Source organism: Misgurnus anguillicaudatus, chromosome 11, assembly GCF_027580225.2.
Source record: "Misgurnus anguillicaudatus chromosome 11, ASM2758022v2, whole genome shotgun sequence".
In the NCBI taxonomy this organism is placed as follows: Eukaryota; Metazoa; Chordata; class Actinopteri; order Cypriniformes; family Cobitidae; genus Misgurnus; species Misgurnus anguillicaudatus.
Window position 1 is genome coordinate 14,357,851 of NC_073347.2, and position 27,633 is coordinate 14,385,483.

The 27,633-nt window shown below is 38.8% G+C and overlaps 1 protein-coding gene across 2 annotated transcripts in view; it reads right to left on the minus strand.

Moving 5' to 3' along the window:
• atrn (attractin) overlaps window positions 1–27,633 on the minus strand; it is an 86,962-nt gene that overhangs the window by 41,478 nt on the left and 17,851 nt on the right. The window contains exons 5-25 of one of the 2 annotated variants that reach the window (XM_073873094.1): window positions 23,723–23,925; window positions 23,033–23,201; window positions 22,845–22,935; window positions 21,615–21,864; window positions 20,504–20,687; window positions 20,221–20,375; window positions 17,664–17,748; window positions 14,109–14,329; window positions 11,603–11,724; window positions 11,328–11,470; window positions 9,185–9,362; window positions 5,631–5,850; window positions 5,356–5,541; window positions 4,839–5,087; window positions 3,491–3,628; window positions 3,306–3,399; window positions 3,107–3,159; window positions 2,832–2,926; window positions 2,482–2,560; window positions 2,240–2,397; window positions 1,093–2,093 (exon numbers count right to left, since the gene is read on the minus strand). In XM_073873094.1, coding sequence (XP_073729195.1) covers window positions 2,034–2,093; window positions 2,240–2,397; window positions 2,482–2,560; window positions 2,832–2,926; window positions 3,107–3,159; window positions 3,306–3,399; window positions 3,491–3,628; window positions 4,839–5,087; window positions 5,356–5,541; window positions 5,631–5,850; window positions 9,185–9,362; window positions 11,328–11,470; window positions 11,603–11,724; window positions 14,109–14,329; window positions 17,664–17,748; window positions 20,221–20,375; window positions 20,504–20,687; window positions 21,615–21,864; window positions 22,845–22,935; window positions 23,033–23,201; window positions 23,723–23,925 — 3,133 coding nt within the window. In that variant the 3' untranslated portion in view covers window positions 1,093–2,033. Of the gene's footprint in view, window positions 1–1,092; window positions 2,094–2,239; window positions 2,398–2,481; window positions 2,561–2,831; window positions 2,927–3,106; window positions 3,160–3,305; window positions 3,400–3,490; window positions 3,629–4,838; window positions 5,088–5,355; window positions 5,542–5,630; window positions 5,851–9,184; window positions 9,363–11,327; window positions 11,471–11,602; window positions 11,725–14,108; window positions 14,330–17,663; window positions 17,749–20,220; window positions 20,376–20,503; window positions 20,688–21,614; window positions 21,865–22,844; window positions 22,936–23,032; window positions 23,202–23,722; window positions 23,926–27,633 lie in introns of those variants that run through there. The other variant, XM_073873093.1, reaches the window with a different exon arrangement.

Below are 27,633 nucleotides of genomic sequence, written 5' to 3' on the forward strand. Positions count from 1 at the left end.
TAACAAAAACACCATCAAAGGAGTCCATGTGACATCAGTGGGTCAGTAAGAACATGTTGAAGCATCGAAAATACATTTTAATTCAAAAATAACAAAAATTACGGCTTTATTCAGCATTGTCTTCTGTTCCGCGTCTGTTGTGAAGCGCATGCGCGAGACTAAAGCGGCTGCAGTGACGAGGATGACGTATGACGCGGCTGACGTGCTATCTGGTGCGCCCCAGCTGTTTGTTTTTTTTGTGCGCCCAGGCATTGTTTACAGTCTAATTTGCAAACATGTCTGAGGATAACACGTCATACGCGTCACTGCAGTCACGTGACTCTAGTCTCGCGCATGTGCCCCACAACAGACACGGAAGAGAAGACAATGTTGAATGATGTCGGAATTCTTGTTTTTAGACCAAAATGTAATTTGGATGCTTTAACACATTGCTCTAACTGACCCACTGATGTCACATAGACTACTTTGATGATGTTTTATTACCTTTCTGGACATGGACAGTATACCTTTACTAGATTTTCAATGAAGGGTCAAAAAGCTCTGGGACTAAACATAAGCATCCGAAACTGTGCTCCGAAGATAAACGGAGGTCTTACGAGTTTGGAACGACATGAGGGTGAGTCATTAATGACATTATTTTCATTTTTGGGTGAACTATCCCTTTAAATCTGTTTCCAGTCAAACTGTGGTTAAGTAGAAGTGTTAACCAACAACAAAGACAGACAGTAGACAATTATCGCTTTTCACGACACCATGAGATTCCCTGCGTTTGAAATTGTTATAGTACGCACTGAATTAGATGAAGTATCTATTCTTTAACTGTAATACCAGTACGTTCTAACTTAAAAGTTAACTTGGATAATATTAAACAAGGGTAAGTCATCTTTATGCATTTCTAAAATCTGGAAAGCAGTGGGTCATCCGGCTACTTTGGCATACTTTTTCAAATACTATGTATTTGGTCTTGTGACTCGCCTCGTCTACTGATTATTACTTTATAGTAAGGAAGTAGATCATTGCAATTATTATAGATTATTATACAAAAAAAATAGTAATGAAAATACTGTGGAATAGAAATAAATACAATAAACATACATACATACATGTTTATTTGGCAGACATTTTCATCCGCTTACAAATGAGAGCGCATTTAACATTATGCCTAAGAAGCCAACAATACGAGCAGTCAACAAAGCTATGCTACAAGTAGGAGTAAAATGGGTAACATAGGTTAAGCGAATGTAGTTAGTTTTTTTTTTATAGTTAGTTTAGGTTAGTTAGTTAGGGTAATTTGAGTAACATAAATGTTAAATGAATCCATTACCATGGTAGAGGCTGGCAGCTCATTTCACCAAGAACAGGGTAATTCAACTTTGTTGGGGAAGATCACACAGAACGCATTTATGGCAGTGGGCGCCAACTTTTTTGAATGGTTTTCTATGGGCAGTGAGCATTATGTGTGCAGTTTATGCACACCGAAAGCCTCGCGTTTTTGCAGGAGCGCACCGAGCGACTGAAGTTGAAAAAAGTCAACTCTGAGACGAAAAGCGTACGTCGTCATTTTTCCATTGTCCAATCGAAGAATGGGAAAGGCGGGCCCTTCTGTTGTGGTGACACAGTTTTTTCTGAAGTCAATTAAATAAAGGCATTGCGGTCCGACTCCCATTTTTAATTGTTAAAAATGTGTTCTTTGTGATCAGCCGCTTAGCGTGATGTTGTGCCTTGGTGACTCATTTACAGAGCAAAAATGGCAGGTGGGACGTACGCTTATATGAGTGAGTTAAAGTAAGAGAGTGAATTTTGTTAGTTACTGTCCTAATGGCCAGCATCAACAACTTAAATTTGATGCAGGTGGCTACAGGTAGCTAATTGCGTAAGATCAGGAGCAGTGTGATGTGGGCAATTTTTGGTTCATTTGAAGACCAGATGTGCTGCTGCATTCTGGATTATTCACAAGGACTTGGTTGCATCGGCTTGAAGGCCAGCCAGTAGGGTATTGAAGTAATCCAGTATTAATATCACCAGAGCTTGGATCAGAAGTTGCTTGGCTTTCCCAGCAGAGAACGGTTCTTTTTTCCTGCAGTAAAACCTACCTGCATGACGAGTATACGGTATGAATAAACGAGTATAAGGATAAAGGTAAAATCTCAGATACTACATGCACACAGGTCAATGCTTTGTGCCTACAGCCCTCTCATTCTCTATCTATACCCAACAAGCGTGCTGACACCAATCGCACCTGAATTTTCACTGGCCAGGTGAAGTTGCTGACATAGACGTAGAAGGTGATGTTGGCGTTGCTGCGGAAATCAAACTTCTCGTTGGAGAAGCTATCCTTGAACTCCTTTATGTTGCTGCGGGAGATGATGGGGATCTCCTCACCGGCTTGAGTCCCAGCTGCCCAGAGAGAAAAAAACTGATTTAATGCTAGTCATGTAGACAGCTTGAACATTTCGTTTAGCGTGCGTCTGCGTTTCATACCCACAAAGCTGGTCGCCCACGTGATGTTCAGATTGAAGTTTTTAGAGGCGTTAATGAACATGTCCAGATCACGATTTTGCTGCAAAGACATTCAGAAAGTCAAATTAAGAAGCAGTGAATAAAGAACACGACTACAACAACAAAAAAGGACAATATATGCGATTGCATCAATACGTCCCCACAACATATACTTTTATGTAAGTCTACGCACAATACAACATAAAAGAATTTCCAAAATGTTACTCCAAATAACATCATGTCAACTAAAATGGGATGAGAGCTGGCAGCATTGGGACTGAAAGGACAAACATGAAGTGCTCTAGATGTGAAATCAGGTCAGCGTGACGCACCTCTTCAGGAGTTGCCACAAAGTTGATGGCGGTGTAGTATCGGTCATCCTCCTGAGACAGACTGAAGGTAAACTGGTAATCTATCAGCAGTGTGTCTGCGCATGAGAGAGAAAGGGAAACGCTGAGTAGTTTAAGAAACTAGTTTTACAGATTGAGTGACACGCTGACACGTGGCTTCTGTCAGGTAAGGACAAAAGGAACGGTTGGGAAAATGACTAAATGACTAAAATTTCCACAATATGAGCAGCCATTAGCCGCTGCACTGACATACTTACAATAACACGTTCCCTTTAGAGGGTTGCCTTGGTAACGGTTCTCCACCTCACACCTGAAAGATGAAATCCAACAAAAGAGCTCAGAGTGAAAATGAGTAGAATTGGAAAGAAATTAAAGTGATTAACTATATGCTTAACGTTTGACAAATGACTTATAATGGCGGAGTGGGGAAAAATGAGTGCGAGTGTGTGCACTTACAGATGACAGCGATCTCCTTTAATGCCCTTGGTGGTACAGAAACACTTGCCATTGTTAGGATTACACATACTGGCATGGCCGTTGCACTTACAAGCTGTGAAGAACCAACACAAATCCACAGTTCAGACCTTATCAAAGTGCTACCAAAACTTAAAAAGTTATTTGTATTGTGTGTTTAGACTCACGTTGACAGCTTCCGCCATTTGTGGGATCGCCATAGTAACCGGAGATGCAGCTCTCGCATTGTTTGCCGGTGGTGAGGTCCTCGCATCTTTCACACACGCTTTCATTTACGCATGAGCTGTGTCCGTTACACTGGCACGCTGTAAAAACACATCAAAGTCATCTCAATTAAAACAATCCATATTACAATAAAATAATGACATAAACAGATCTAAAATTAGAGTTTTGAGTTAAAGGTCCACTGTGTAGATTTTTAGCGCCATTAGTGGTAAGATTGTGAATTGCAACCAATAGATCAGTCAACAGCTCACCCCTCTTTTCGAAACGCATTGAGAAGCCACAGGACAAACATGTCAGAAAACGTAGTGACAAAACACGCTCTAGAGAGCAGTTTGTCCGTTTAGGGCTACGGTAAAAACATGCCGGCGCAAAATGGCGACTTCCATGTAAAGGGGACCGCCGATGTGTGTTGATAAAAATGGCTTATTCTGAGGTAATAAAAGCAATACAGTTCATTTTGTAAGATCTTTTTACACCACTGATAATTTAGATTTGTGTTTATATTGCATTTTTTTTCAAGAGATCTTTCTAAAAGTTACACAATGCACCTTTAAATTGAACCGATTCATAAAAATGAATTGAATCTAAAAATAAATATAGGTCAATGACGTGACGTTAATTATTTTGTGTCCGTATGGATAAATTACATGTAAAAGGGTTAAAATTTCAAAATAAATGTACAGATTACTTGCATACATTCTCTTTTTTGAGGACCAAGTCTAAAATTTCTGGTTTTATTTCATTTTGACAGAATATTTGGGGGATAATTGTAAAAATGTCAATGTGGTGTAACCGGTCTGTGTCAACTGGTGTAACTAGTATTTTTTAAAATTAAAACATAAATATATTCAAGAAAAAATTTGGAATAAAATATAATCATTTAGTTTAGTGTAATATGATGTTTTTTTACATAATTTTTCGCATCATTTGTCAAAGATTATTTAAAAAACAGAGCATATGTCAGGACAAATATTACAAAAATGCATTAAAATTTACACATAGAAATAACTAATAAAATGATATTTTAAAATGATTTTTTTTCTTTGATTATGCTTACATGCCATCAAGGTAGATAAAATATTTAATTTTTCTCATTCTTTGGCACAATGGGCAGTTACAAACTTTGACATTTTCAGGTCCATTCAGTCTTAACTTTCATAAAAATGGTGCAAATGTAATAAAATTTATATAAATACACTGTGCATAGAAATAAACCTGATGCATGCTTTAAAAAGTATTTCGCATCTTGCCAAACCGTTTTTGTCACTGACCCATATAATCTTGTTTTACCTGGGCATTGGATGAAAGACCAGTTGTAATTGTTCTCCATTGGGCACAAGCTCACATTCAGCATCGGCTGAGGGGCTGGAATGAGGGAGGGGCCCGACGAGGAAGGGGCGTGGAACAGCGTCTGGATTGGCCCACGGTAAGAGCCCTCTATACACTGTCCCCGCCCTGTATTACTGGAATCGGTGCACCATCCGCAGCCAGGCTGATCCAAACACTGAGCACACGTTTTGTATCCAGAACAATTCTCTGCTAAAATGAAAACAGACACACGTATACATCAGGATTGTGTAGTTCAGTTATCAAACTGAACTCCGGCCAGTTCTGTGGCTCTGTTTACTAGTAAATTTTATTTGAATTGATTTTTTGTCAGTGGGGAATGAGTGTGAATTGATAAGTTCACTGCATTACAAGACAATAAACAGAAGACATAGTCATGTTCAGCCATTGATTTACAAAATATAGAAAAATAGCAGAGGCATGAAAGCTTAGAGAAAGAGAGAGAGAGACATGGACGTACGTGGACAGCTATTCATGGTGTACCACTCCAAGCACTGGCCATATGGGAAGGACGCCACGTAGGCATTAGAGTCCACACACTGCCTCATGTTACTGCACCACATACACTCTGAGCTCCCACTGGTGCACTCGCTACAGGAAGAACGCAGTGCGCAGGGCGTCCGACACTGCTTTACACTGTGGTTGGCTGGTAAGAGAGAGAGAGATAGGGGGCAGAGTGTCAATCAGTCAATATACAGCCTGGCCAATCTAAATATCTGTGTCTCTCTTGCTCACTTGGTCGTTCGCACAGGCTCCCGTTTATGGAGTTCACGCAGGTAGCCGCCTTCAGTCCGTTGAATGTAGGCTCGGCCAGATACCCGCAAAAACCGGCGTCGCTGGGCTCCCCCGGTAACCACTGCAGTGTGGAGTTAGTGAAGGGGGACATGTCCTCCCAACACCAGTAGGAGACATTGATCTTTCTCAAACCCACCCATGGAGTCACCAATGCTTTCGACTGCAGCATACAAAAGCGTGCACACACAACCAAATTCAGGTTGAATTCACAATACATAATGCAGTGAGAAGGCCAAATGACCAGAAGAAATTGCAGAAGCATTAAAGTAATAGTTCACCGAAAATTAAAATGACCCCATGGTGTACTAACCTTAATACCATTTTAGGTTTACTTCTTAATGGTTGATGCCATCAAGATCAAATTGTTTGTAAGCAAGACGATTGATTGTTGGTTCTCATGCATCATTGGTTCTGCGCGGTTTGTCACAATGCATATGATTAATAGTTACAAGACTTGCTATTTGGTTAAAGAAAATAAGTCCTATACACCTAGGATGGCATTAAAGGGACACTCCACTTTTTTGAAAATATTCTCATTTTCCAGCTTCCCTAGAGTTAAACATTTGATTTTTATCATTTTGGAATCCATTCAGCCGATCTCTGGGTCTGGCGTTACCACTTTTAGCATATCTTAGCATAATCCATTGAATCTGATTAGATCATGAAAATGTTTGTTGAACAGGGTTTTTTATATTATTTATTTTATTTTAACTGGAGTAGAATTGCTTTGTTTGATGATGTGGAATTAGCCCTGACTTTTTTTTCAAAACAGTTTTCTTGATATTCTGAACAGACATCCACCTATTCGAAAATTTATAATTAAAGGTCGGGACATTCCCTGGTTTTCCCCTGAGATTTCTAAATTGCTCCATGAGAGAAATGTAGCCTGGGCAAAGGCAAGGAGATCGGATACTGATGCTGACTGGTTTGTTTTCAAATGTTTGCGAAACAAATTCACTTCACTTTTCAGAAAAGCTAAAGCTGAATTTTATTTATCTGAAACTACAGAAAATCTAAATGACCCAAAAAAAATTTTGGAAAACTATTAAGTCATTATCTGCAACGACTAAAAAAACAGCATTTCCGGTGTCTCTAGTTAAAAATGGTGTTTCTATATCTGACAAAGTAGAAATGTTAAATTGTTTTAATGAGCATTTCATATCATCTGAATCTTTGTTTAATTCTGTTGCCCCTAGAGTGTCGGAGCCTGTAAGTGACACCTTTATTACTGCTGACAAAACTTTCAGTCTCAGCTCCTTTTCAGTTGCTGATGTTCATAAAGCTCTGAAACAATTGAATCCTCGAAAACCTGCGGGCCCAGATCACTTAGACCCTTTCTTTTTGAAATTAGCTGCAGATATCCTAGCTGAACCTTTGGCTCATCTTTTTAATCTTACTCTGATCACAAACAAAATTCCCAAGGTATGGAAGTCTGCTTATGTTTTGCCACTTTTGAAAGGAGGTGACCCTACCTTGCCAAATAATTATACTTTCAGCTTTGGCCAAAGTGTTGGAATCTTTGGTTAGTGAACAAGTGAAAGAGTATTTAAATGCTCAGTCAATTTTATCTAAGTATCAATCTGGTTTTAGGAAAAAATCACAGCACTACCACTGCTGCGATAAAAGTAATTAATGATATAGTCAAAGCACTTGATGATAAGAAACACTGTGTGTCTATGTTCATTGTTTTGTCCAAAGCATTTGACACTGTTGACCATAGTATATTAGTGCAGAGACTGATCAGTATAGGTATATCTCGGCACTCTGTGGGCTGGTTTATCAACTAACTTGCTGATAGGACTCAAGCTACGCAAATTGATGGCTTAACGTCAAAATATCTATCAATATGTAAAGGGGTCCCACAAGGCTCCATTCTAGGGCCACTTTTATTCACAATTTATATAAACTGTTTAGGGGAAAATGTCCAACATGCATCTTTCCATTTTTATGCAGATGATACTATCATTTATTGTTGTGCAGCTACCATTAGGAAGGCGTATGAATGCTTGCAAACTGCTTTTGATAGAGTGCAAGCACAGCTTTATCGCTTACAGCTTGTGCTTAATGCAGAGAAGACTAAAGTAATGGTATTTTCAAACTCAAGGAAAAGAGAGTTAGACCTGAATATTGTAACTGATCAGGGTCAAACAATTGAGATAGTTTCATCTTATAAATATTTAGGATTTTTAATTGATGAGCACCTTTCTTTTGAGCTTCATATACAGAATCTGGTAAAGAAGTTGAAATTGAAGCTAGGTTTTTTCTTTAGGAACAAATCTTGTTTTACTTTTTCTGCTAGAAAAAAGCTAGTTGATGCCACATTTCTCTCTATTATTGATTATGGTGATCTGTTGTATATGAATGCCCCCTCAAAGTGTCTTCAGATGTTGGATGCTGTGTTTCATGGAGCTTTAAAATTTATTTCAAATTGCAGACCTCTCACTCATCACTGTACACTTTATTCCACAGTGAATTTGCCCTCTCTATCAAATCGCCGGCTTACTCACCTTTATATTTTCATATATAAGGGCATCATAGGCAGACTGCCATGCTACATATCCGAGTTTCTTACTTTTGCCCAGAGTACTTATGGTTTACTGTCCCAGAAAATTATTTCATTGAATGTACCTCAAGCCAGGACCGAGTTGTTCAAAAAGGCTTTCATGTTTTTTGCATCTTCAACTTGGAATGACCTACAGAAATCACTAAAACTACAGTGTCTAATTTCCTTAAATGATTTTAAACATTATGTTAAATCTATAGAATATGAGTCCATTCACACGTGCAAATGTTTTAATTAATGGCATTTTATTTAAATTGAAATGCACTTGAGTTGTCTTTGCGTTTTTGTGTTTGTTTTGTGATTGTGTGATTTAATTTGTTCTGCTATTTTGGCCAGGTCTCTCTTGAAAAAGAGATTCTATATCTCAATGAGACTAACCTGGTTAAATAAAGGTTAAATAAAAATTAGCATCGCGCTAAAAAATAACCAAAGAGTTTCGATATTTTATAAAACTTGACTATTACGCAATGCCCGAAAATAGTCCCCTGCTATTGAAAGTTACTAAGGGGGCTATTTTCGGTTGCTGGTTAATATCTTTGCGCCTCCTGCAGCCATGTTACGGCAGCAAAGTCCTTGATTATTACACCAGAATGAGAGTTTAGTTCCTAGATATATCTGCAAAGAAAACATCGAAACTCTTTGCTCATTTTTGACCTCAATGCTAATGGTCTAGTCAGATTCAATGGATTATGCTAAGCTATGCTAAATGTGGTACAGCCAGACCTGGAGATCGGCTCAATGGATTCCAAACTGGTAAAAATCAAATATTTTACTCTAGGGAAGCTGGAAAATTTGAATATTTTTAAAAAAGTGAAGTGTCTCTTTAAGGGGAGTTAATCAAGGGGTAAATGTTCTTACTTCGGTGAGCTGTAACTTTAAGATAATGCTGAAAGACATTGTGTGTGCGAAGTTCCCACGGATCCTGACTCACCTGCAGAGATCTGTTCTGCATCTCTTTGAGTACAAACTGAACTTTCTTTTGTGTGGTGAGGGAAGCCAGCACAGCCTGGTGACTGCGACATGCCAGTTTAGCATTGTCGTAAGAGTCTTTGGCTGTGATCAGCTTCAGACACGAGTTGCCCACCAGGTGCCAGCTCTCCCCACAGATGTTCCCTGAAACAACAACAGAACAAGAATGTTGTTTTTGGCAGGGGGGATAAGAAGACGTTTGCTCCGTTTCAAAACCCAGTCAGCTGTCTACAGATCATCAGATCTGAATGCAAAATTTGTGACAGGAGAAACAACTAAATTATTACAGCGAAGATCTTTTGGCCAAACACTGCATGCATACTTTAAGATGACGACAATATGAAAATGCATTGTGAGGAGCTCGGTGGAAAAAATGAATACAAGATGGAAAGCAAAGAAAAAATAGCTAAATAATTGTAAAATACATTCAGGGGCGGGTTTCCCATACAGGGATTAGACTAGTCCTGGACTAAAATGCATGTTTGAGCTGCTTTCATTTAAAAACACCTTGTACTGCCATATCTTAAACTATATCAGTGCCATTGTTGCGTCTCAAAATGCACACCATTATTGTTTTTTGTAAAATTTGTTTATAAAAACTACCTAAATGTCCTAATAAGGCCTAGTCCTGGACTAATCTAAACCCTGTCCGGGAAACCGCCCCTAGTATTGCCAAATATAAATAATGAACCAAAAATGTACGCATGCAATGTATATTTACGTATCCTTGTTAGAAAATTGCATTTGCATCATTTAAATAGCTTGCCAGTAAAGTCTTTCATGCGTTTTGTGTGATAAGCTGCCTACATATTGAGGTTTAGGATCGCTAGAATACTGTCTTACAAGGTAGCTTCCATTGAAGCGGTAAGCAGCTTACTAGGATTTGTAACAAGGCCACAGAGCCTCAAATGTGACCCTGGACCATAAAACCTGTCTTTAGGTTTTTTTTAGTTTAGTATATTTATGCATCATCTAAAAGCTGAATAAGCTTTTAATTAATGTGTTTGTTATTATAGGACAATATTTGGCCAAAATACAACTATTTAAAAGTTACATATCATGAAAATGACTTTTTCCATATTTAAAGCAGCACTATGTAGTTTCCATGTAAAAATGACTTACAGCTCCCCCATGTGGTTGAAAAGCGCAACACTGCCTGGTATCAGACACTCTTCTGCAGGCAGGGGGAGGGGCGGGGCTGTGTGCTCTACCCTCCACCGCCACTTTCAGAGTGTGCTTGTACCAGCTAGGAGGTTGCTCAGGTTGCAGCAACATTACAATTGGTCCAGTTAAAACTTGTTCTATCACTGAAATACTTTTAGAGACATTATTTAAAGGTAAAAAAAACTACATAGTGTTGCTTTAAGTGCTATTATTGGGTCCCCAGTCCTTCAATCAATCTAGAAAATGTGAAAAAGATCAACCCAGTAACTTAGTTTGGGTAAAGCATTCTCCGCAAGCATGTGAAAAAAATAGGTCATTGAAATCTGGCTCCCCCTGTGATGTCAGAAGGGGATAATACCGCCCCTTAATCTGCACTATCCAACCACGACACTTAGTGCAGAGATCAGCTCATTTGCATTTTATAGGGACAAACACAAAAACAGCATATTTTTGCTCACTCCTACAAAGTGCCAATTTTAACATGCTGTAATAAGTGATCTACATGATATTTTGAGCTAAAACTTCACATACGTACTCTGGAGACACCAAATATTTATTTTACATCTTAAAAAAAGTCTTGTGAAATGTCCCCTTTAAAAATCTGAAATCTGAGTGTGCCAAAAAAAAAGAAAATCACAATACTAAGAAAGTCGCATTTAAAGATGCCCAAATGAAGTCCTTAGCAAACAAATATTACTAATGATAAATACATTTTAGATATATTTACTCCAGGAAATATATTCATGGAAACTGATCTTTACTTTAAATCCAAAACATTTTTGGCATAAGAAAGTTTTTATTTTGACCCATACAATGTATTGTTGGGTTCTGCTACAAATATACCCATGCACTATGACTTATTTTGTGGTGCAGCGTCAGAAGTATGAATCACTTGTAATTTGAACGTCAAACATAAACACATTTTTGCTTTTAGCAAGACATTCCCAGGAAGAGCAATGCATTCTTGATTTCTAGCTTCCCATTGGCAGTTCTGATCTGTGGCACAACTTTTACAGCTGGTCCTTTTGCTGCATACAGAGGACGGGTTGTCTTTTGGACATGCATCATATTCCAATATTGCCCCCTGCAGGACAGAAGACAAATTGACTTTAAGAATAGATCCCTTAATAAATAAATATATATTTAAAGAAAACATCTCACACTGTTCTGTCTATTATACAGCTTTATTCAGGGTACATTTACAGTTTTGTCTTACCCGTGAACCTGTGCAGTTACTGTGGATAGACACACACAGGGCTGTGCACCACTGGCAGCTGTTCGTATTCGCTGTACAACTGTAGCAGTCTGAATATTGTTCACACTTTTCACCGTCTGCATCTGTAAAACACAGACAGATTACTGCACAAATGGATCTAACATACATATATACGTACATACATATTGTAACACTGTGTGAGAAAAAACACACACGTTTATATGGTTTTTGAAATATCCTCTTATTTCTTGTTTAAATTCAGAGATCCTCTGACAAATCTAATACAGTCAAACAAGGAATGTCTGTGATTGTTGATATTGCATGTGCATTTTTTGTATTATTCTTCTCATTTATATTTTGAGTATTGTCAAATGCCATAACTTAACCTAATTGTATTGCTGTGTTTATCTTCTATATAGCTGCCTGGTGCCATTCATTATGGATTAAAGTAGCTTTGCTGACTTTCTGGATGAAATAACAGTTTATTTGTTGTTCAAGTATTTCCTGCTGATGAGCCATCTGATATATAAGAAAATTTAAATCAATAAGAAGAGTCTAGTCCCAGAAACTATTAAGAAAGTACTGCACTATAATTAATTCCTTCACTTAATTATGCGTTTAAAGATTATAATTACAAGACCAGATGAAAATTTAGACACACCTTCTTCTTCTTTATTACTATATTCCACCAATTGAATTAAAAAAACTTCAAAATACCTCACATTTATGTGATGATGCCAGAATCAAAAATGCACTAAATAAATCTTATATTTTTACTTGCTCAAAGGAAGAAGCTGAGCATCGCTTCAACCATTTTCATGAGCGGAGATGCGTTTCAAACCCAACACATGCTTTTTTTACCTCACACACTTAAAATGTAAAACTGCTGCACAGAAGCTTAATATAAACATAACGTTTCTGTCCATTGGTGTGGATGCTAATATAGTTATCATTATATTTATCGTTATAGTTACCTTTTGTCCAAAGTGTGATCTTAAGCCTTTAGATCAGTGTTAAAGGAAAACACCACCGTTTTTCAATATTTTACTTTGTTCTTACCTTAATTTAGATGAATTAATACATACATATCTTTTTCAATGCGTGCACTAAATCTTTGTACAGCGCGTCGTGAATGTGTTAGCATTTAGCCTAGCGCCATTCATTCCTTAGGATCCAAGGGATGAATGTAGAAGCCACCAAACACTTCCATGTTTTCCCTATTTAAAGACTGTTACATGAGTATTTACACGAGTAAGTATGGTGGCACAAAATAAAACGTTTTAAGCGGATCAAAAATGACATCACCCCACCTGACTACCGTACTTTCCGGACTATAAGTCGCTCCGGAGTATAAGTCACATCAGTCAAAAAATGCATAATGAAGAGGAAAAAAACATATATAAAACGTAGCGCTTTTCTAAGCGGATTTAAAACAGGAACTATATTTTATGGCGTAATAGCACTTTTGGGAGTACTTCGACTCGCCTGAAAAGTCCGCTCCCCTTCTCATTCTCATAATGGGAGAGGGAGGGTGTTACTGCGCCGAGTCGAAGTACTCCCAAAAGTGCTATTACGCCATAAAATATAGTTCCTCTTTTAAATCCGCTTAGAAAAGCGCTATGTTTTATTTTGTACCACCACACTTGCTCGTATAACTACTCGTCTTAAATAGGAAAAACGTTGATGTGTTTGGTCACTTCTAACTTTATCTCTAAATGGTACAATTGAATGAATGGGGCTAAGCTAAATGCTATCTAAGCGTCGCAGCGCGCTCCGGCGCTTGCGTGCGCGCGCACGGATGGTGGAGGGATGTGTCAACAGTTCTTGGTTGGGGTGATAACATAGTTTAATGTTGACAATGAGTATACTATTACTTTAAGTCTTTCTCCGTTGTCTTTAAGTTAATGTTTCAGTTAACAGTTTTTTTCAGGGGTAGGCTACAGGAGCACCCTCTCGTGGTTGTAGACAGTAATGTTTTCTTTGGGTTCATGTTAGTCAGTATGAATTAATTTTGACATATAAGTCGCACCTGACTATAAGTCGCAGGACTAGCCAAACTATGAAAAAAAGTGCGACTTATAGTCCGGAAACTACGATACTCCCCCTCTCGCTCAAACTGCGCCCGAGGACGAAGTGCTGCAATTTAAGTGCTTTTCTGCCATACAATATAGTTCTCGTTTTTTATCAGTTTTATTTTGCGCCAACATACTTACACATATAACTCTTTAAAAAGGGAAAACATGCAAGTGTTTGGTGGCTTCTAAATTAATTCCTGTTTGGATCCTAAGGAATGAATGGGGCTAGGCTAAATGCTAACACATTCACAACACGCTGCACAAAGATTAAGTGCAGATATTAAAAAAGATAGGTATGTATTAATTAGTCTAAGTTGAGGTAAGAACATAGTAAAATATTGAAAAACAGTGCTGTTTTCCTTTAAGAACATAACAGACGGCCTATGTTACTAATGGAATGCAATTAAGCAGAGATAGCCCCCTTCACTTACAAACTCTTGGAGTGCAGTTGCTCCTCAAACTCTCCACGTCAGAAGGAGACGCTTGCTCCCAGGACAGACAGGTGGAGGTAACGGGGTTCCACACACACTTCACACCGGGCACGGCCGTCACACAATCCAGCTGCTCGGAGAACACAGCACAGCTCAGCGGGGTGAACTTCAGCAGATCATTTAGCATCAGGCTGTTAAAGCCTCCATACACGTACATCACCCTGCAACAAACACACACACACAGAGAGAAAGAGATTAACCTCACTGAAGAAATGAGAGGTGGGAGAGAGAGCTAAAGGTTAAGTAAGTAAAGAAGAGGGCAGCAAATGGGGACGTTGATGGGGGGATGGAGACTGACAGGCCAAACAGGAGAAGCTGTGTTGTGCCACAGCTTCCTACAGAGAGGTCACAGAGTGCTCAGGTCTGAACTGAAAATGATGCAGGGAATTATGGGTAAGAATACAGATTGCAGTGAGGTCATATCAACGTCTGTGTCTAGAAGCTGAAAAATGTACTGTGTAGAGGTATGAAATGTAGCAGTGCACATCTGAAACAAGTATTTGCATTACATCCCAACTATTTGAATGGCTTGCTGACAAATGAAAATGAGTCATTAAAACTTACCGCAGAACATCATCTTGATTTAAGAGTCATATTTATTTAAAACATATTGCTTATTGTTCGGCTGGCATTTATTTTTTAAAGCATTCGTAATGAGCACTTTATATGAATAATGATTCTGCTTCATGACTTTTTGATTAATCTGTCCTCACTGTATGAGATTGTAAGTAAACTGAAATAATACATTTTTATCTTTATTTGTAACCCTTTCACCCTGTGAAGTCTCATTATCTAATTATGAGATAAGGAAGGAGTAATTGGTGACAGGCTGTTGAATTATTTAAAAATAATGCACACCCAAGGTGTGCAACATTTCTCAACTAATCATAAAACATTCAACATTTACACATGTGGTATAAGGAACATTAAAGTTTGTTTTCAATCATTGATTTCAATCTTCAACACAGGCTGCGTCCGAAATAGCTCCATATACCCTTAAATTTAGGGTAGTTGTATCCAAAATTATAGTGGACGTTAACGCAGAGTGCACTAATTCAATCCCATAATGCATCGCAATAATGAATGTACAACTGATGAACACTCAACGGCTAGTTGATGCTTAGTGTCTGAATTGACTCACTTGTTTTCATTTATTCAAGCGGAGAATCAATATTTTTACCCAGCCCAAAATGAGGGTATGGGGGCTATTTCGGACACCGTCATGGTCTTACTCTTTCAAAATTAAAGAAATCAAGGTTATATGCTTTACATTATGTAGGATGATTGTATGTAGAAAACAATAAACCACAAAAAATGCCTTCAGCTGGGTTTCAAACAGAGTCAAATATTTGCAGTCATGCTAATCAAATCACAGAAATAGAAACTTAATTTTAAGAAGAAACATTTCAGTTCAGTATCATTTAAAGGTGCAGTGTGTACATTTTAGCAGCATCTAGTGGTGAAGTCGCGAATTGCAATTAACACTCAGTCCACCGTTCACCGAAACACATAGAGAAGCTACGGTAGCCGCCACAGGACAAACATGTCATCGTCGGAGACAACTTAGTAAAAAAAGTTTGTCCGTTAAGGGCTTTTGTAGAAACATGGCGGCACAAAATGGCGACTTCCATGTAAGGGGACCCGCGATGTATGTAGATAAAAACAACTCATTCTAAGGAAATAAAAACATAATGGTTCATTATGAAAGGTCTTTATACACCACTGATAATATAGTTTTGTATATTATATTGCTTTTCTGCCAAGAGATCCTTCTAAAAGTTACACACTGCACCTTTAAGTATCTGTGGCATGCTGTCAAATACCAAAGAAAAAACATAATTTTTAGGTGGGACTATTTTTCTATGTGGATGAACTTTGTGGCTTTGCGTTATCCTTATTTGGTGTGGCCATAACCTCTCTATAAGTATTAAAGTTATAGCGGAGAATTTTCTTTTTCCAGGTGGATCATCAAGACTATTAGTCATTAGGGTTGTGCCGATAGACGATAGTATCGTGTATCGACGATCTTCGGACATATCGCCAATGGCAGGCTTACAGGACGATAGTCATGACGATAGTTGGCAAATGGTTATTATTATTATCATCATAGTTTTATATTAACACCCACATTGCATGCTTTTCCTCACATGAGGGTTTGTGGGCTTCACTTTACGCAGAGAGCTTGTAAAGAGAGAATTCCTTCTTGCACGTACCTGCACTTAATGCGCGCGTCTTGGTCTCCTTCTACCACTAAATTCAGCGCGCCGCGTCATGAGCAGCTGCGCTTCTCTCTGTCTCACGTGCACGCGCTCTCGCGTCTGTCCGCAGTCTAAACATAAACTAAAGTAGTAATCCTTATGTATTTGTTCAGTTTAATGCGTTTCATGCGAGCTGAGGCAAACTTTACTTTTTGTTTAAAAAATGTGACCCACTGCATATTAGCGCCTCTCTCTCACTCTCGCGTACGTGCAGAAAGCTGCGCTCTGTCTGAAGTCAGATCACTAGGTATTAATCCTGTTTATGATATGCATTTCAAGGAGTTGTAGCAACACGTTCCTCGTGTTTAATATATGATTGTGTTTAAAATATGATCGCGTTCCGCTGGACCGATGCGTTTAAAAAGGCACCTCATGAGTGTGTGTGCGTGCGCAGATGCATGTTTTTATAGTTATTAAGTAATCATGATAGGGTTTTAATGACGCGCTCGCGCACGCATCAGTTTTAAGAAGGTTGCGGTCATGACGGTGTTGCTCTTGTTTTTTTTGTCCACCCATCAAGTGACTTGTTATAATGAGTAAAAAATTAACAAATAAAAAAATGAGTAAACTACTGCCCCGCCCCCCGATAATATCGTGTATCGCCGATCTCACAGGCTGACGATAGGACGATCTGAAAATAGGGCATATCGCCCAACACTATTAGTCATCCTAGTTGTCAATCATGCTGGTGATAAGTTTACGTAAGCCGTTGTACATGCTCGTCACTTTCTGCGCATGCACACTTTCAGGTGTATATGTGTGGTGAGCATACGGTTTTCTCACAGTGTTTTTTCTAAATGTCTAAGGGTCGCAAGAGAAACAGTGTCTACAAATTGTATGACACAAATTGCGCAGTCACGGTAATTCCAATGTGTTCACCATAGTATTTATTACACAAATGCAACAACCTACTTCTCCATCGCAGATCATGTCTTGAGTCCTCACTCAATCGATCAGTATAATAATGACAGAAACTTGCAAACAGAGCGTGCACGGCTCGTGCATGCTCTCTTGTGCACATGTTTAATAGGCGTTCCCTCTCGGGAGCAGGTGCTTGCGCATGTGCATTTTCAAAAAGTGGAGAAGGCGGTTCTTTTCTAAAATTCTGGAAAATCTTCCACTATACCTTTAAGTCACCGATAATGACAAGCTGACACTAAACGTAAACATTTTGTAATTGGTATGACTTGAAATTGACTTGAGTGAGACACTTAACACAAATAAACATTGACATTACCCATCGTTAAAAACAGCTGAATGGCCGAAACGATTGACATCGTGGTGAAGATCTGGCTTGGGCAGCATAGTCCACTCATCACAAGCTAGAAAACAAACAAAGTCATTGAATAAAAAGCAGTTTGGCCACATAGTTTTTGTACGCAAAGATGCAACAAGAAGGTTTCATACACCGGGAGAGTGCGGATGTGTGAGCCAAGCAACTGCCAATGAGATGAACTGAAATCCTAATCGATAACCTTCTCCAGATACAGTAAACCTCCATGCTCAGTACTCACACAATGAACCATTGCACCCTGAGGAGGTTACTATGAGGTTGCTCCAAACTCTAGAAGAGTGACGAGCTGATATTAAGGTTTAGCTAGTTGTTAGTAGCTAAACTAACAAAAGCAAAAGCACCCTGAGGAGAAATAACTGCTATTATAACACAATCTGTGGAAAAATCACTCTGCCCTCTGCTGGCAAACTTTCAAACAAGAAAAACTCAGTGTCTCAGTGGGCAAATATAATTGAATTAAGCTCAGAAAAACAGAGCAATTCCCCTAGAGACAGTCTGAGACAGATTCGGACAGAAAAAGATGCAATTTAAGAGTGATGATACACACACAGATGCATACATGAACTCCATCACATTTGATGTGGTGCGTGTTATTTAAAGAGGCACTACAAACTCCTCTAACTGTCCACCCACACCTGATATTCTTACTTTGTAGTGTGTATGTTGTTATATTGTAAGTGTGTCACAAGAACTTACCTCATTATCTAAATGCAAAGCAAGACAGCAGCACCAGACAGGTTAATAAACCTAAACATGTCAGTCATAAAATAATGACTTCAAATCACACATCTTTCTGCAATAACCCCCCTGTTGAGCTTATTTCTCTCTCTAATGGCTTGCTGGTACATGCACAGAAACCTAATCGTCGTGATTTCTGTGTGACAGTCACTTCTGCTGTTTAATATTATGTTAGAAGTGCTTTGTCTACGCTGAAATTATTTGGCAACCACTCTAATGAGGTGCACCACCTGGAAAGAGCGGTCCATTGGTATACTCATGCATCTCAATGGCAGTTGCTTGGCTGGTGCACAACCCCAAAATAGTACACAACCTGCTTGTTGCAATTTCTACTCATTCACACAAATCAATTATATTTTGAATCAATAAACAAAGGCAGAAAAATGTAGATAATGAAGTCTGTAGTGCAACTAAGGGGTGCATTTATATAAAAATAGAAGGGCTAAATAACAACTAATCACTACTAATCGCTTGCAGATCAAATGTGTGTGTACTGTGAATAATAATTATGTATACACACATACACACACACATGCATTGTGCTTTTTAAAAAAAAAAATGTGTATATATAGTAAGTATTCGTATTTATTAATAATATAAATTATATATAAATATAAAAATGTATTTACGCATGTAAATATTTCCTTAATATATGATGTATCAATATTGCGGATGTAGTACATCCAAATTTATTCATACTATATAGTACCCAATGTTTTAATACGGTAGTCAATATGTTGGTACTACATCTAATTCACTACCTGCTGTGACAGTATGCAATTTTGGAAACAGGGAAAGTGCTTAAAGCAAAATAACTGCGTGTGATCATCTTTTAAGGTTGCTGTACACAGCTTTAACTGGTAGATTAAAGGCGGAGTCCACGATGTTTGAAAAACGCTTTGAGAAAGGAGACGGGCCGACTACCAAAACACACTTATAGCCAATCAAATCAAATCAAATGCTGGGTTGCGTATGTGTGGGGCGGGTCTATCAACAGAAGGTCCAGATTCTATTGGGGTAGGGGCGTGTTTGTTTGGGTGATTTCAAATATCAACATTGGCTTTCAAATATCGTGGACCCCGCCTTTAATATAAAGTTAACAGCTGATGTCTATGGGGCTAAATTAAAGTTTTCTGACTACCTCCATGGGGTTATTTACTGGGATGGGACTGTGCTTTGCTTTTAATGAAAACCTAAGGAAACTGATAGCTTGATCTATAATTTATGGGAGTCCAGGCTTCAAAGGAATTATATTTTACCTTGCACAGCCTTTTTAAAGATACAAGCAAATATTTTAATCAACATTTAAATAAAAATTTAATTGCATAACCAACCAACTTTGCAGGTGGCAAAGATTGCAGATGCAAACCACCATTAAATACAGATAAAAAAAGATCTGAATGGAAGCATAATATATTTAGGATGATGCAGTAAGCCTACAACACAGCAGGTTTAAGATACATGTGGATTAGATATATACAGTAAAGTTAATGGTCGTATATTCATTATTAATACTTTCCGAACATCCTGAGATGTTTTTAAATGAGTGTTAAAGAAGTTCCCAACTCATTTGAGCTCTTATAGGCTGTTTTTTCTTTATTTGGCAGGTGCATTTATCCAATAATCGATTTGCATAAGTCATTTATCTCTACATGAATAAATTACACACATGCCTTCAGATCAGTTTTTAAAAATTATTGCAGACAAGTGAACCTAAACTTTCAAAACGTAAGTGTAGGTGTAAAGGATGTTGGGTACTTACCCAGGTTATATGCTATGAAATCAGATGAAAAGCACTTGGCTCCGTGGCTCATGGAGGTGTCGTTGTGCGTGTTCCCCCCAAACACCAGCATGTGTCCTGCAGAGATCACCGCAGTGTGGAGGTACCGAAAAAACCCACTGTCCCTCAGAATCGACCTGTACATGCATCATTATGAGCAGGAAACACAGAAAAAAGTATTTTTAAAAAGCATGCAAGGCTCAAATTGCAAAATTGAAAAGCAGTCAGTTAAACGAAATCCCAATGATGCAGATATTTAACGCACCACATTCTCCTGTCCACGTCATAACGGTACAGATCCCCGGCCAGGCCGTATTTATTGGCACTGAAAGCCTTGTAGCCTCCATGGATGTAGATGGAGCGGGTTTGAGGGTCGTACACGCTGCTGTGTCCATAGCCACCCTGAATCAATGCCCCGCGTGTCTCTAGTACACTCCATGTGTTCTTTTCTATAAAAAGGAAAAATGGAAAGTTTTACATATTTTTTATGTAAAAATATGAATTGATGTTCTTTATTTGCAACACCAGAGGGCAGCAGAGTTCAGAACATCATTACATTGTGTAGGGAAGACCGGGGCTAGACGTCACAAATAGGACTTTTGATTTCTAAAGTCCAAATGCAAATGCTTTGATTATAAGCAGTTTTTCTTTGTTAATATTGTCCTCCAAACGATTAATTTCCATAATTATAATTACCCAAGACTAACAGTTCAAAAACACAAGTTAACACAGAGTAAGCTTTAGGTTGCATTTGTATTATATGACAGTTTATATTTTAAAGGTGCAGTGTGTAATTTTTAAAAGGATCTCTTGACAGAAATGCAAAATAATATTCAAAACCATATTATCAGGGGTCTATAAAGACCTTTCATAATGAACCGTTATGTTTTTATTACCTTAGAATGAGACGTTTTTATCTACATACACTGAGGGCCCCCTTACATGAAAGTCGCCGTTTTGGGCCACCATGTTTCTACAGAAGCCCTTACCAGACAATTTTTTTTACTAAGTTGGCTCCGACGATGACATGTTTGTCCGGTGGCGGCTACCGTAGCCTCTCTATGTGTTTCAAAAGTGAGGGGTGAGAAGTGGACTGAGCCGTTGGTTGCAATTCGCAACGTCACCACTAGATGCTGCTAAAATTTACACACTGCACCTTTAATGAAAAAATAAGCTGGCATGGTTCCTATTATGACAACATGCCCCTCCACCACTGTCAAAAATGTGTTAAATGATCTTCCTCTTCATTCAATTTTGTATGATAAAAAAAATGTACTTAAACATATCATAATTAATATGTTACTGCAACTGTGACAACTTGCCCCAGTCTGCCCTATATGAAAAAATGTGATGCTATATAAATGTGTGCTGCTGACCGATGTTGTACTGCTGCACTTGACTGATGTATCCATATAGAGGACAGTGTCCAAACACGACCAGTATGACAGGCTCTGATCCGTCGGGCTGAAGCTGGACAGTATGTGCAGAATGACCCACGACTGCATACTGCTCTTTAGCACGCGGACTCAGCAGAACCCATGATTGGTTCTGTATGTGGAACACCCACAGTTCTGACGTCACGTTTCCAGTGGAGTCGATTTTTCCTCCGTACATGTAGATTTTATCCTAAGAAAGCCAAATGTACAAATCATGCTCAAAACACGTGGTCTTGCAGTTTGAATATTATTAAAGTTTACAACAAAAAACACATTCAAACGAAATGCTTGGTTATTTTCAGGCGAGAACATGAAGAAAATTAAGGTCAGATGTCTACTTATTACATTTATTAAACTTCACATGATCTACATTTAGAAGACACTTTCATCCAAATAAAATGACCTGTGTCAATACATATTTACACTCACCTAAAGGATTATTAGGAACACCATACTAATACTGTGTTTGACCCCCTATTGCCTCAATTCTATGTGGCATTGATTCAACAAGGTGCTGAAAGCATTCTTTAGAAATGTTGATTGATAGGATAGCATCTTGCAGTTGATGGAGATTTGTGGGATGCACATCCAGGGCACGAAGCTCCCGTTCCACCACATCCCAAAGATGCTCTATTAGGTTGAGATCTGGTGACTGTGGGGGCCATTTAAGTACAGTGAACGCATTGTCATGTCCAAGAAACCAATTTAAAATGATTCCAACTGTGTGCATTATCCTGCTGGAAGTAGCCATTAGAGGATGAGTACATGGTGGTCATTATGGGATGGACATGGTCAGAAACAATGCTCAGGTAGGCTGTGGCATTTAAACAATGCCCAATTGGCACTAAAACGGCCTAAAGTGTGCCAAGAAAACATCCCCCACACCATTGCATTAATCAAAAATTGAACGGGTGTTTCTAATAATCCTTTAGGTGAGTGTACATCATACTGGTCTATGAATGTAAAGTTAAGCTGTTCAAATTTACATATTAAAATTGTAATTAAAATTTTTAAGTTTAGTGTTAACAAATGTTAAGGTGGAGACAAATGTTAGGGGTCTATTATTAAATCAATCTTTAAATCACTGCGGGATGCTTCGTAAACCTTGTTTACTGAAGTGAAACTAAAGCAGAAAACTTTTTAAATAACCTCTCATTCATAAACACAAACCTCATGCAGCGTGACTGAATGACCGTAGCGTCCAGTTACAGAGTTGACAGACCGGTTTAATGACATCCAGCTTTGAGAGGAGATGTTGAACCTGAAAGAGGCCAAGACACACACCGAGCGGAAGAGAAAGTGAAGCTGTCAGCCATTACAAGTTATTGTTGGTAAAGCAAGTGTGTGCATGTACTTACGCGGTCACCATCTGGTAGTATGTGTAGTTAAACACATGTCCGCCTATCACCCACATTACATCTTCATGCACCACGGCCTTGTGGGACGCCCGTGCCAGGCCAGGCCCGCTGTACTCATCACGTGTCCAGAAAGAAACATTTGCTGGTACAGATATGGAACAGTCCACGCCTGAAACAGACAAGCAGCACAGATAGCATTTGCTCTCAAATGGCTTAAAGAGGTAATAAATAAATAAACATCCCTAGATGCCATTCTACAAGACACAGAGTTTCATTAAAGATGTAGCTTTTGCATGGACAAACAATAAATGGACATCATTACAGTCAGAGAAACGGCAGAGAAACAGTCACGTTTCAATTCACTTTAAACAAAAGCTATGTTGCGAAAATAAAAAAGTTCAAAACAGGGTTAGCCACAAATCCTTACAGGAAGCCAAGGTACGGTCTGGTCTGGATAATGCGAGTGCACCCTAAGAATTTGCAGAGCTACTTGAATAACACTTGCAAAAAAAACAAAACATGTGCACAAAAGAATAAAACTTGGACTAAATTTAAGTAGTAATCTTCAAGGTGACGTGTTAGATTTCTACCCCACTACACCAAACAGAAGGGAAAAAATTATATTTTTTTACACAGGTTGTTCAAACATGCCATCTGCTTTGGTGGACCAAACAGACATTCCTACAGTACCTTGCCATCCTGGTTTGCACTGGCAGCGTTTGGTGCTGTGTTGACACTGTCCCCGCAGTGGGGAACCACAGTTAGATGGGCAGTACAGTACATCACAGGCCTCACCCTTCCATCCGTCCTCACAAACACATTGTACTGTTTCACTAGAGTTCCCCACGCGACACTCCCCCTGATCCGAGCAGTTGTTGGGACATGCGTTTAACCTGCACATGACAGAAAAACAAAGAAATTAATGTACCAGGACCACCTTTGCTAAACCAGAGAAAATGTGCGTGTCAGTTCAGGATTACTAGCAGCCCCAAACTGAATTGTAAATGTATGGACTGTTTACAAATAGGTTTCCTAAACATTTTTCACAGCGATGGATGAGTCAGTAGTAGTGTTGGGCGATATGCCCCATAGTGAGATCGTCCTATCATCAGCTTGTTAGATCGCATTTAAAATATGCCAAAAATCGGCCAATTAATCGGCTGGCCGATAAATCGGTTGACCTCTATTGGGGTGGGGCAATAGTTTATTAATTTAATTATTTTTTTCATTTTTACTCATTTATGACAAGCCACTGGATTGACTGACAAAAACAGAAGCTGCTTAACTCGTAGCTGGCAATACTGTCACAAGCGCAACCTTCGTAAACATGATGCCATTAACCTGAGCATGTCACTGGTTTTAAATCTGCGCCTAACAACCTTACTAGTGTGAGAAAATGTCAGAGCCGCACTTTGGTCTTTACAAGCTCAGGTGCGAGGAAGAGACAGAGATCTTTCACGCAAGGAGAAGCCCACAGGATTTCTCTTGCGAGGAAAAGCATGCAATGCGGGTTGGTGTCACAACTGTGGGTTATGCAGGAATATTAATATGAAACTATGATAATAATAATAGCATAATAATTTAAGACTATAATGGGTAAACGTGCCGACTATCATCATAAAGGCTATATGTCTGACTAACAGTCTAGAGTTGTGCCAATAAGTGATAGTATCGACGATCGTTAGACATATCGCCAATAGCAGGCTTTCATGACGATATTTGGCGATGGTTATTATTATTATTATCATCATAGTTTCAAATGAACATGCGCATTGCGTGCTTTTCCTCACATGAGAAGGTTCGTGGTCTTTACTTTGTGCGAGAGAGCAATGTGTGCGTCTTGGACTCTTGCTCGGACCTGAATCCGCGCGGCATGGAGTCCTAGCACCTGAACTTGTATGCACATGATTTGGACTCTTCTCTCCTCGCACATGAGCTTGTAATACGTGTGGCCCCATCACTTTTTCTTGCACTAGAGAGGTTGTTAGGAGCGCAGGTGTTTGAAACCAGTGAGTGTGGCACGTAGGAAATTTTAGAGCATAATGACACACTCGGCATCGGTTTTAAGATGGTTGTCGTCATGACAGTGTTGCCCTTGATTCCTTTTTGTCCACCAATTAAGTGACTTGTCATAAATGAGTACAAAATTAACACAAATGAGTAAACTACTGCCCCGCCCCCCAATACTATTGTGTATCAACGATCTCACAGGCTGACGATCTCATATCGCCCAACACTATATCAGTCAGTAGTTGACACGGCAAGCAAACTAAACAATATTATAAAAACATTAAAAGTATTGTGTCATGCATTTTTCACATTTAATTTAGATGTAGACACAATTTCTTATGTTTACAATAATATAATATGCTTTCAAATTTAATCAATGCAATACCAACCACTTAAGGGGGGTTCAACGGTATTTCATGGTAGATATTAACAAAGTGTCAAAAAGGCAGTTGGACATGTTACAGAGTATTTCTGTGCCGAATGTACTTCACCAGGGTTCGTACAAGTTTCTGAAAGTTTTTTCGAATACAAGTCCAGCTGACGTATCGGGTAAGCAATACGCATCACTTATTTTTATGGGCACTTCCCCTGGAAAACTACGCCCATACGTCAATCAGCGGAAGAGCGAGTACCGAGGACGCCAGAAGTCACAGGCATCACTTCACGCGACAGCTTTGTTTTATTGTTTTATATCAAGACTTAACAATGGCACGAAAGAAGAAGTGTATTTCTGGATGTAAGGAGAAGTAAGCCAGCATTATGGAAACAATGGATATCGTTTATTATCCATGGTAGCAGCGGAGTTTTGCGCGTGTTTTTTCACAGCTGGATTTGTTGAAAATACCCAACTGGGTCATGAGTTGATAAGACAGACTTCTGTGTTAGGTTGTAAATCGGCATATAAGTGGATATAATATAAACAACACGAACATGTAGTGAATCATAAGTTGTTTTGAATGGTGTGTTGCATGACTCGCTCCTCCCGTAGCCCGCTACTCCTTTCAATTTTTTTTTACGTTATCGAAAAGAATTGAAGCTAATCTGTCTTTTATAAATCTGATAAAACTAAAGAGTCTTCTGAGAAATAAAGGATGTAGTAGTACTACTCTATAGGTACTCCAGATTAACATCAGAAACAGCGTGTGTTATGGGAGCTTTAAAAGATAAAAATGGGAAGATCGCAGATACAAAAGCTGACGATATTAACCAAATGCTCCCGGCATGTATTATACATTCTTGAAATACTTAAGCTTCGAAACCTTTAAATTCTGGCCTCAGGTCATTCAGAAAGGTTTGTTGGCAGAATCCGTTGATGATTTTTCAGCAAAGTCCTCTAAGCGCACAGAAGAATAAATGGATGAATGACGGCATGCGTATGTCAAGGTGCAAGAGTGTTTTTACCCGGTAAAGGAGGTTTACCAAATATATTAGGACTTTGACTGAATAGTTGAGCCTTTATCCTTTATTCAGAAAGGACAGTGAAGAGATTTTTGCTGTGAAAGACAGTCAAATTTGTGAAAAAAGGCATTTCACTTACTGGTTAATATGCTTTTTATTGCCATTAAAGTGAAATTACTAAACTTAAACATAAAAGTCTTACAAAAAGTGAATTGACCAAAAACATGTCAGACGCACTTAGCAGTCCTTAACATTCCCATGACAACAGGAGACATGCATGCGTATGTGTGAAGTAAATGCAACATTTTTCAACTTTCTGCTAAGAAGTATATGACTTTTTGCTACAAAAATGCTGGGATCATGAAATTATGCAGCCCCAAATATTTTGCTAGCAGAAGTCTGCAATTTATGCGCGCGAAAGTGCGGCAAATTTAAAAATGCGGCCCCGCATAAATATGCGGACTTTGGCTGATTATGCATTGAATCATGCCATCACATGATTTTTTTTAACCTGTCGGTCACCATGGAGATTAAACATATGATTTTAGTTTAACGATTTTGCTTTCAGTAACCACCACACCTCATGTAAGCCCATTGTTACACTGCATTAATCATTCCAGCACACAGCCAGGAGTCAGATGCGGCTCCCACCATCTGATTATTTCTCCTATGAATTCCCATCTGCTCTACAGTAGATGTTTAGTCTAAACCACAAGGTCTTCAATTTGAAAGCCAGCAGAAGACACAACTGTATCAACTTTAGGCTACAATCCAAACACAGTATCACAGCGGTCACAAGGACGCACCCATAGAGTAAATATTACCTTTATCTCTTTGGTTAATATTTGCCTTAGCAGTTAGAAAGTATCTTATAAACAAGTGTAAAGCAAAGAGATGAGCTAAAGGTGAGAACCCTGCATTTTATTTCAACCTGTGCTGAATGCTACAACAACAGGCACATTAGTAGGCAGCTCACGGCCCTCTACAGATGAACACCAAACAAGGAGACAGCAGAGAATAAGCGCCCGTCTAGCATCTGCCAGTCTGTGTGTAACATGCTTTTGAGAGTGTTACAGGGTGACTACAGGGTTGGTGTTTGATGGTCTACTGACGTCTTTGGGTCCCTGTAAATGCGGTCACTATAGAAACCATCTCTGTCGCTATTAGAACTTCCCATAATCAGTTCCTGCCAA